General features: G+C 42.7%; 1 protein-coding gene across 2 annotated transcripts in view; it reads right to left on the bottom strand.

Moving 5' to 3' along the window:
- LOC139570314 (angiotensin-converting enzyme-like) overlaps nt 1–5073 on the bottom strand; it is a 44704-nt gene extending 39631 nt beyond the window's left edge. For both annotated transcript variants that reach the window (XM_071392096.1, XM_071392095.1), the window contains exon 1: nt 4721–5073. In XM_071392096.1, coding sequence (XP_071248197.1) covers nt 4721–4948 — 228 coding nt within the window. In that variant the 5' untranslated portion in view covers nt 4949–5073. The remainder of the gene's footprint in view (nt 1–4720) is intronic.
- Nucleotides 5074–11291: the final 6218 nt, after the last annotated feature.

Here is an 11291-nt window from a genome sequence, read left to right on the forward strand (position 1 = left end):
GTCCCTACGTGTGTCTACATAGAGATGCGGGGGGTGGGGGGGATATATCTAACCTAATTCAACTACCTACCATGCTTTACTATGGAACAGTATAAGAGTACATTTCGCCTCAGATTCTGCACATCAGCCTAATCCACGAGGACAAAGCTCATGTCTGAGACAAGGACTGAGACAAAGATGAACTCAGTGACGTGGTAATCCCAGCCCAAGTTGAATGGAATGTTGGGGTTAACTCTTCAGTACATCCCCCGCCAGTCAATGTGACGGTCATGCCAATTCAGTGTCGGGGCCTGTGGGGAGGAGACTCGGAGAGAGACCTGGCAGGCTCCCCTCTGCCTGCCAGATCTTATAGAATGCAAAGCCCCTGATTCCCTTTGATCCCATCTTTGATGTGTAAGGAATAATAGCGCTCATAACTGGCAACCTACCAGTCAGGCCAGAGCTTGCTTTTCTTTCACCTCACATCCTCGGCTCACTGTTGGATAGAGGAAAGCAGCGGGCATTGTGTAAGTTGACCCCGGTGACACGGGCTGGGTTCCGGAGAGGTTACACCTGTTGTGACCAACATGTGGTGGAGCCATCGTTCCATTCTAAGCCTGGCTAGTAGAGGAAAACCCTGTTGAGACAGCCGTCTGGCTAGGGAGAATAACTCTTGAGGCATAGACGCTCAATGCCTGGTGTTTTGTGTGTGCTTTTATCTCTCAGAGCTACAGAATACTGCCTCACACCTCTGCAGTTTCATTGATCCCTTCAAAATGCCTGGGTGGTTCTACTTTTTCAAATTTTTCAGTCTCCAGCGAAACATAACCAGCCCATACGATTATGCAAATGTTCTCCTGCTAGCATATGGTGAGACGGGAGGAGCAGTAAAAAATAAGCTGGTGGCAGTAGCATGCAAATGTCTCATTACTCCACTCTGAAAAGTCCCATTTAAACCGCACTACAGTCTTTTATTGTTTATCTTAGGAAATCCATGTTATAAAATGTCAAGTGCATCAACCTGTGAAATTGCATTTTGTACAATGCTTGGAAAAGAAGCAGGCTTCTGAACTTAATAAAAATAAGTTGGCCAATTCTCCCCTCTCCACACCCCCCTCGGGCTTCATTCAAGACTCGGAGACGCTCGAACCACATGTGTTTGGGTCCTTTTGATGATTTCAGAAGAAACACAAGACGAGTTGGCAGAAATGGGAGGAACTGAGCATATAATTTTGGATGAGGATGAATAGTGTTGGTTGTAAAGCCGTGCGGGGCTCAACCCAACAAACATCCCTCTATGGGTGCTGTTGTCATACAAGGAACCAGTCCGGCCCTGGCAAACACAACTCAGTAACACTTTACAGTACCCCCATAAAGCCTTTTTTTTACCAGCTATACAACATTCACAAAGCCTTTTATGAATGCCTACATAAGGGACGATACAGTAAAGTGTTACTGTAAGGGTGGATGGTAGGCTCCTTACTTGCCCTGAATGGTTCAGGCTGTCTGGCTGGTGTTGGTTAGCAAGGAGAGGCAGGAAGTAGAATATCCAGTGCATGGTTTTTATTTGAAGGGGATAATTCACCCAAATTACAAAATGACTCGTTGGTTTCCTTACCCTGTAAGCAGTCTATGTACAAGGTATGACAGCAATCCATCCATTGGTTTAGTTTCCCTGGCAGTGGCTGGAACTGTGGCACAAATCCCATCCAAGCCATGGGACTGATATTAGGATTTTTCGCGCATAATGTTCAAATCATCTATAAGTGACATTGGTAAGCTTCACAATATATTGGAGATAATTTCGGATGATTTGGACATGATGCACGAAAAATTTAAATATCAGTCTGATTACTTGAATGGGATTCGTGCCACAAATGCTTAAACGTTAGCATTTGGAAACAATGCCAGGGAAACTAGACCAAATCATGGTTTTCGGTCATACCTTGTCCATAGACTGCTTACAGGGTAAGGAAGCCAATATGTAATTTGGGTGAACTATCTCTTTAAGGCTCTTGGAGCAAGTGCAGGTATTTACAAAAGGTACTCATCCAACAAGATGCTGGACCAGGCTCAAAGTAAAGTAATGAAACTGATAGAAACTATTATAATATAATAATATTATATATATAATAATAATAATATAATTATTAATAATTATAATTATTATTATAATAATATTATAATTCAATCTCTCATAATTATAATTCAATCTCTCATAATCTCTCAATCCGTCACAATCTCATCCAGTGGTGGATGGGTTAATAATAATAAAACATTTTTTTAAAGTTATATTCCTTTCTATTTTATTAACTTGAAAGAAAGCCTGTCCCTTTAAGAGTGGCTGATGTCACAGCTAGCAGTGTTAATTAGCCTTACTTCCAAATTCAGTTTGCCACCTGTGGCTATGCAGAGAATCTGTGGTTTGCTAACAGTATTATTCTACCAGTTTTATCCTTTACTGGGTGTGAATGCAAGAACTGTGAGTACATCATTTGTTTCCGAAGAAGAAGTTGTCAATGTTTTAATCATATTTTCATCATTGTACAGAGTTTTATGCTAACTAAGAAACTACTGTTAGCCACATTTTGCCTAGTTGTAGCCATGTGTATGTCTTTTTTGAGTCACTGGATTGTTATCGCAGAGGATAAATGTTTTCTTGTTTGTTATTGCTAAATAAGGTAGATGTGCCTTGTTGCTATTATAGGCAAGTCAACCCCGTTTTCATGATTTCTGGTAGTTCATCAAAAGAAATCACATGTTTTTGGACTCATTCAGCAGTTTTAAGCAGTTTCTTTTCATCTTTTTTTAACTAAGTAGAATACTATTGGAAATGAATGTTGAAAGTTCTATTTCTATTCCTAAAACATACTGTAAATTGAAAATGATGCTGTTGCTGCTTCCCATTGACAATAACTTTTGATAAATAGCCCAGTGTCAAAACACCGTTGTGAAGTGTCCAAATCAATAATCCGTTTGTGATATCTTGAAAACATAAAATGTACTACATACACATACATGTGCCACAATAGTAATCATATCATTTATTTTTACGAGCACCTTAATCTGCATATCCGCCACTCATATTGATTAGGGCGGAAATCAAGTTGTATGCGCTGTTGAAACGAACAATTCAAAAACCACATGGAACTGGAAATATTGTGTATCACTCGTTAGAGGACAACATGCTGAAGACAACCAGCATTCTACAACGCCGTAAGACCACCAAGCATGTATGACAAAATCAAAGGTACAAAACCAATGATGTTGATCTGTTTTAAGCAATCGATTTTGTGTCATTGTGATCACTATAAACGTTCATACTAACGTCACTAACCAGAGGTTAAAAGGATGTGGTCAAAACATGAGGTTCTGTAACGTAACACGTACTGTCCAAATAAATCAACATTTCAATTTAGGCTGATTGTGTACAGACATTTCTCACTAGTTTAACCAGAGTTAAAACATACTCTTATGCACAATTTTAACCATAGTGACCGTGCAGCAAGTCTGTTCATTCGCCCTGCCTACTTTATTAGAACCCATCAAGCCATAGCATCGATAGTATTCTATTCATTGTTATTTCAGACCACAGTTGGATAAATACAGCTTTATTGGACAATCTCACAGCTAAATATTGCACAGACACCTGCACATTTATGTTCAACTGTAATCAAGATTAAAGAGCAGCAAACTGAAGAACAGCCTCTCTCCTGTGTCTCCAGAGCACAATCTCCATATATTTGCCTACTCACTCCAGTGATAGTTCCCTGAGGTTCTCACACACCATCGTAATATTGGAGTGATTCAAGGCTGCAAGTTCATTTGCAGTGTGACCAACCAAGAAATCCTATCAGATTTTGGATCCAGTCCTATTGGACTCCTATGCGATTCTAACCTATAGAATTGTATTTTATATGATTCCAATAATTATAATCCGATATAAATCTGATAGCATTTTCTATAGGATTTTTTGACTAGGGTTGAGCCATGGGGTAAGTTAAGCAAATTAAAGTGTTTTCTTCCTAGGCGTAATGCAAGGCATTATTACTGGGATATGAGGTAACAGTGCCTGGTCTATGTTAAAAGTGTTTTAAAAAGTACAAAGTGTTGTGTTAAGCCTGTCTTAAAATATGATTCAAATAAAAATGCGGTTATGAGTGTACATGGTTTTAAAAAGGTAGTGGTAGTATTTATTTCAGTACAGACATTTGTAGGCGACTTAACTTACCCTGCCCCGCGGCTCAACTTACCCCAAACCCGGGGAAAATTGTGCCAAGAGACCACTTTTTGGACAAGCTATGTTTTCAAAACTAATGTTTACATTAATTCTGATTATTTCCAGGGATACAAACATCCTAAAATATGTAGATATCTTCGTTAGAAATAATAATATTTCCCTTGACTGAGAAATGCTGAATGCAAAAAAATGGCTCAACTTACCCCACTCTCCCCTACTGTTATTTATCTTCAATGTTCAGGAACGATTTAGTTTAGATTACATAGGTATAACCTACTCAACCAAAATTAATGTTTGGTGAGGTGACCAAGCAATTAGAACAACATGTATACTGTGTAATGTGACTAGTGAGGAAGCACAGTTAGCTTTCTCACAGTTACTCACAACAAACGTGTCCATAGTGGTTAGCTTTGGACTGAAGAGGCCAACAACTAAGTAATTAAACAACTATCAACATTTCATTCAAACACCTCTGTGTGCTGAGTGGGGGAGGGGTCCTACCTTTTTCTCGGCATTGTGGGGCGTAATGTTGGTCTGGTATGTCCAGCTGGCCTCTTGGTTTTGGTAGATGACCAGCTCAGCGGCGGTATTGTATGCAGTGACAAAGTCTTTGGCCCCGGCCTCTGTGGCAGGGAAGGTCCCTGGCACCCACTCGGGTGGCAGGACAAATTGACAGAGTCCCAAGAGTGGCAATAGCACCACCACCGCTCCCCAAAGCATTCTGGCCATTCTGGCCCTAGAGATAAGTGGAGAAGGCTAAAAATACACTTGTTGCTGTGAGAGTAGAGTAACTAACACCTTCCCTGGGTTTTTCTCATCCAAGTCTCCCTCCTGCTTCTCTTCTCCTACTGCCTCTGTCGGTTCCTCAAATGCTGAGCCGCCACAGTCGGCTCCTTTTTAAGTGGCTAGCAGTCTAACCCAGCCCACACTTTTCTGCAGCCTTCCCCTTTCCACTTTCCAGCACTGCTTGCCTGCACACTTACGAACAGTAGGGGAGAGTGGGGTAAGTTAGGCCAAAGGGTTAGTTGAGCCACCCCTTGGGAAGATCTCAATCACATACTCCTCGCATGCTCTCGCCTCGTCTCCTTCTCAAAACCCATTGGAGGAGAAGGTCAGAGGGAAGGGACCTCTGGTGCTCTCACCCAATGGGTTTTGATAAGGAGAGCGGATGCCATACACAATGTTTTCATGTGATATTTAGGAAGAGGTCATGTCATGGAGTCTGAAGGAAGAAACCACATGGAAAATGTTGTTATAGGTTTCATGATGCTTGCATCTAAACCAAAGTATTTAGATTGTTTTATACATGTTGGGGGTCTCTATAAGCTACAATATGAGGTCCTAAACCTAGGGTGAAAGTGTATCCTTGTGGCTGTGTGGGCTAATATAGTCAAAATGTTTGCATTGGGGTTGAGCCAATGGCCACGGTCCCGTGTGGCTCAGTTGGTAGAGCATGGCGCTTGCAACGCCAGGGTTGTGGGTTCATTCCCCACGGGGGGACCAGGATGAATATGTATGAACTTTCCAATTTGTAAGTCGCTCTGGATAAGAGCGTCTGCTAAAATGACTTAAATGTAAAATACCCCATACAAATGATGAGTACATTTTGTCAGTTTTATGCATAGTATTTTTAGATTTCTGCATATGAACTCAATGTAGTACTTTTTTTTGTTACATCATGCCCCTTCTATAGAAAAGTCAAACAAGCAGGGATCTAGCCCCCCTTGAGCTTCTTGAGAGGAAGCAGTCCATTTGAGCAGCAGCAAAGGATGAAAGAATTTGACTGAATGACACTGAAGAGGTACATTGACAAAAAAAGAACCAATGTGCCTGTGTGAAAGAAGCTATGATAGAGTAGCAGAGGCACACAAGGTCTTATCTGATGACATGGGAGTCTGAGCTTGCTGAACATATCAAGAATCTTGCAAACCAGTATCTTGCGTAGCCTCAAATGCTGAGAACTTACGAATTGGCACATGGAAACAACATCCCTGTCCCAGACAACTGGTCAAGAAATGGAAATTGAACAGAGAGCTCTATATCTGAAGGTAGGCATACATTTAAGATGTACAATATACCACATCCCCATTCCATTAATTCAACTTTGACCTACCAGCACTATCACCCACTTACTCCAAGGTGGCGTAACTTTAGCCTGACGACTCCCAGTAAATTCTTCCGCTGCTCTTTCATTTGCTCCATACTGAAGTCTGAGTGCCATAATTGAACTAGTTTGTGGTCACTAGGGGCGTTGTAAAAAAGAAAGTCATCAGTAATTGGATCATCTCTAAGCAATCGAAGAATCAAAGCCAATGATTAAATTTTGAACTGCCAATTTACCCATGTGTGTTCCCGCTCTGGCCCAAAACATTGGTTTCTGGACCAATCAGACGGCCCGAATGTGTTCATGTTCCAGAGATACTCAGATCCAGTCTTATTATGGAGAAGAAACTAACGTCTGTGGGCGTAGCGTTTGGCCAGAGCAAGGAATCTGGGTAGCCAGGCAAGCTAACTTACTCTGTCCCTATGCTCAATTTACTCCATACCCGGTGGGCAATGTTGAACTCTTTGGTCTAAATGCCAAGTGTCACGTCTGGAGGAAACCTGGCACCATCCCTACAGTGAAGCATGGTGATGGCAGCATGATGCTGTGGGGATGTTTTTCAGCGGCAGGGACTGGAAGACTAGTCAGGATTGAGGGAAAGATGAACAGAGCATAGAGAGATCCTTGATTAAAATCTGCTCCAGAGTGCTCAAGACCTCAGACTGGGGCGAATGTTCACCTTCCAACAGGACAATGACCCTAAGCACACAACCAAGACAACGCAGGAGTGGCTTCGGGACAAGTCTCTGACTATTCTTGAGTGGCCCAGCCAGGGCCCAGACTTGAACATCTCTGGAGACCTGAAAATAACTGTGTAGCAACGCTCCCCATCCAACCTGACAGAGCTTGAAAGTATCTGCAGAGAAGAATAGGAGAAACTCCCCAAATACAGGTGTGCCAAGCTTGTAGCGTCATACCCAACAAGACTCGAGGCTGTAATCGCTGCCAAGGTGCTTCAACAAAGTACTGAGCAAAGAGTCTAAATACTTACTGTATGCAAATGTGATATCTCAGTTTAAATTGTTTATACATTTGCAAAGAATTCTAAAAACCTGTTTTTGCTTTGTCATTATGGGGTATTGTGTGTAGATCGAGGAGAAAAAAACAATTTAATGCATTTTAGAATAAAACGTAACAAAATGTGTAAAAAGTCAAGTAGTCTGAATACTTTCCGAATGCACTGTATGTTTCAAGTGAGAATTAGACAGGCCTGATACCAAAAAATAAAGGAAATTCTTGCCTACTTTACCCATGTTTTAGTTTCATTTTGCAAAAATAGTGTGTAATTCCAGTAGTTAGCTATACCACTACATGGCAAAAACGTTGTTCACTACTGAAAACACAACCAAGATTTGACTTTAAACTTCCACCAAGCTACAGCAAAATGTAATTAAATTACTAGTTAAACTACATGAAGTTCACTACTCAACACTGTTAGAACGAATACTATATTTCCCTTGACGTAGTGTTGCTGAATGTAAAAAAATGGCTCAACATACCCCACTCTCCCCATCTCTTTTTCATTTTATCTATCCCTTTCCACCCCCCTCTTCTTCTCTCCCTCCCAACCTTCTTTCTGTCTCTCTCTTTCTTTCTTCAATGCTTCCTGGTTGGACAGCAATAGTAATGATTGGAATGGCAAGCACTCGCTCCTTTGCCCAAAGCCAAATCCTGCACCACTGCTGTTGCAGATAGCTCAATATCCCACTGCAAAGCGAGCTTGGGGTCTGTAAGGCACTCCACACACTTCTCTCTCTCTTCTGCTTCCTCTTTCTCTCTACAGTAAGCGGGGGATGGGAAAAGAGAGGGGGCAAAGGGGGAAAGAGGGAGGGAAGAAAGCAGTGGAGGCTCTTGAGAGGAGGAAGGGGTCTACAGTAGCCTCAACAGCACTGTGTAAGGAAGCACCATGGTGTAGCCGGAGGACAGCTAGTTTCCGTCCTCCTCTGGGTACATTGACTTCAATACAAAACTTAGGAGGCTCATGGTTCTCACCCTCTTCCATAGACTTACACAGTAATTATGACAACTTCCGGAGGACGTCCTCTAACCTGGCAGAGCTCTTGCAGCATGACTGACATGTTATCCATCCAAACAAAGAATCAGAGAATGAATCTAGTACTGAAAGCATAAGCTACAGCTCGCTAGCACTGCAGTGCATAAATTGTGGTGAGTAGTTGACTCAAAGTGAGAGAAAGACAATAGTTTAACAGTTTTGAACAAATTAATTTCTTCAAAAATTAAGGAGAAGCAAGAGAGCTATATTTTGTATTTCACTTTCACTTACTTAGCTAGCAAATGCATCTAGCTAGTTTAGCCTACTCAAACAGAGAGGGATGGTATATTACCTAGCTGCCTATGGCTATCCAACACCGGAACTCTTCCAAGTCAAGGTAAGCTTTTGGTTTGATTAATTCATTGCCAACAAGGCCCGTCGGTGTAACTGCTAAACTGCTTCCTAACTGTACAGTGCACTGCATGATTGTAGTGGGTTTACTAACGTGTTAGTTGTAGTAGCTATATTGACTTGACATTAGCTAATACGGTGACAAACTTGTAGGCTTTGTGTAGTGGTTATGATATGAAGATTTGGCTTTGAAAGGTTTTTTCGCCTGGTCTCAGACAGCTGATGTTGTGCACTGAACTCCACAAGTGAAGGGAAAAGGTGAGAGGAGGAGAGAGCATAGATGCAAGACGGAATTATCCAACGATCCGATCAAAGGGGTCATGCTGTTTGTATGTGGCTGCTAGGAAAGTAGGAGTGTGGAGATATGGCCATACTCCTATTCATACTCGTATCCGTAAATTGACAGTTGATAGTCGGATCGGATGATACTCATGATCAGAAAAAACTGAAGTGTTTTAACAGACTTAAATAGATGTTAGCAAAATACCTCCCTGCATGTTCTCACTGCAAAAAAAGCTGCAGATTAGGAGAAGCGCCAAGGGGTGGGTGTGTATGTGCGCTCCTCTGTGTCTGTGTTTCCTCAACTTTCCCTACCCTTGCTTCACTTGTTAGATATGCACATTGTTAGCTTGATACATCAATTCAAATCAAATTGTATTGGTCACATACACATGGTTCGCAGATGGTATTGCGAGTGTAGCGAAACGCTTGTGCTTCTAGTTCGAACAGTGCAGTAATATCTAACAAGTAATCTAACAATTCCACAACAACTACCTAATACACAAAAATCTAAGTAAAGGGATGGAATAATAATATATAAATATATGGATGAGCGATGACCGAGTGGCATAGGCAAGATGCAATAGATGGTATAAAAATACAGTATATACATATGAGATGAGTAATGCAAGATATGTAAACATTATTAAAGTAACTAGTGACCTATTTTTTCAAGTGGCCAATGATTTCAAGTCTGTATGTAGGCAGCAGCCTCTCTGTATTAGTTACGACTGTTTAACAGTCTGATGGCCTTGAGATAGAAGCTATTTTTCAGTCTCTCGGTCCCAGCTTTGATGCATGTGACCTGGACTTCTGGATGGTATCGGGGTGAACAGGCAGTGGCTCGGGTGGATGTTGTCCTTGATGATCTTTTTGGCCTTCCTGTGACAACGGGTGCTGTAGATGTCCTGGAGGGCAGGTAGTTTGCCCTTTGTGATGCGTTGTGCAGATCGCAACACCCTCTGGAGAGCCCTGCGGTTGTGGGCGGTGCAGTTGCTGTACCAGGCAGTGATACAGCCCGACAGGATGCTCTCAATTATGCATCTGTAAAAGTTGCGCCTTCACCACAATGTCTATGTGGGTGGACCATTTCAGTTTCCCCGTGATGTGTAAGCCGAGGAACTTTAAAACTTTCCACCTTCTCCACTGCTGTCCCATCTATGTGGATAGGGGGGTGCTCCCTCTGCTGTTCCCTGAAGTCCACGATCATCTCCTTTGTTTTGTTGACATTAAGTGAGAAATTGTTTTCCTGACACCACACTCCGAGTGCCCTCATCTCCTCCCTATAGGCTGTCTCATCGTTGTTGGTGATCAAGCCTACTACTGTTGTGTCATCTGCGAACTTGATGATTAAGTTGGAGGCGTGCATGGCCATGCAGTCATGGGTGAACAGGGAGTACAGGAGGGGGCTGAGCATGCACCCTTGTGGGGCCCCAGTGTTGAGGATCAGCGAAGTGGAGATTATGTTTCCTACCTTCACCACCTGGGGGCGGCAACGTCAGGAAGTCCAGGTCCCAATTGCACAGGGCGGGGTTGAGACCCAGGGCCTCAAGCTTAATGATGAGCTTGGAGGGTACTATGGTGTTGAATGCTGAGCTGTAGTCAATGAACAGCATTCTTACATAGGTATTCCTCTTGTCCAGATGAACAATGGTGGCCATCTTGAAGCATGTGGGGACAGCAGACTGGGATAGGGAGAGATTGAATATGTCCGTAAAGACACCAGCCAGCTGGTCTGCGCATGCTCTGAGGACGTGGCTAGGGATGGCGTCTGGGCCGGCACCCTTGCGAGGCTTAACACGTTTAAATGTCTTACTCACGTCGGCCACGGAGAAGGAGTGGGAGAGCCCGCAGTCCTTGGTAGCGGGCCGCGTCGGTGGCAGTGTATTATCCTCAAAGCAGGCAAAGAAGGTGTTTAATTTGTCTGGAAGCAAGACGTCGGTGTCCATGACGTGGCTGGTTTTCTTTTTGTAGTCTGTGATTGCCTGTAGACCCTGCCACATACGTCTCGCGCCTGAGCCGTTGAATTGCGACATTGATAGCAATGTCCTTGCCATGTGATTTATCATAGAAGCAGGCAGCAGCAATCTAAGTGATCAGACCGAAAACATGCGAAGAAAAGGGATCAGGTGAAATTATGAAGCGAGTGGACAGATAAATACAGCTTCACTCTATCCAATCAAAACAACAGGATCAATGTACAGTTGAGTTATTTATACCGCACGTGACTGACTCCAAGACAGTACAGTATGCTTTAACAACTCTGTGACTGACTGACATGAGAA

This window comes from Salvelinus alpinus, chromosome 3 (assembly GCF_045679555.1).
Source record: "Salvelinus alpinus chromosome 3, SLU_Salpinus.1, whole genome shotgun sequence".
Classification (NCBI taxonomy): domain Eukaryota; kingdom Metazoa; phylum Chordata; class Actinopteri; order Salmoniformes; family Salmonidae; genus Salvelinus; species Salvelinus alpinus.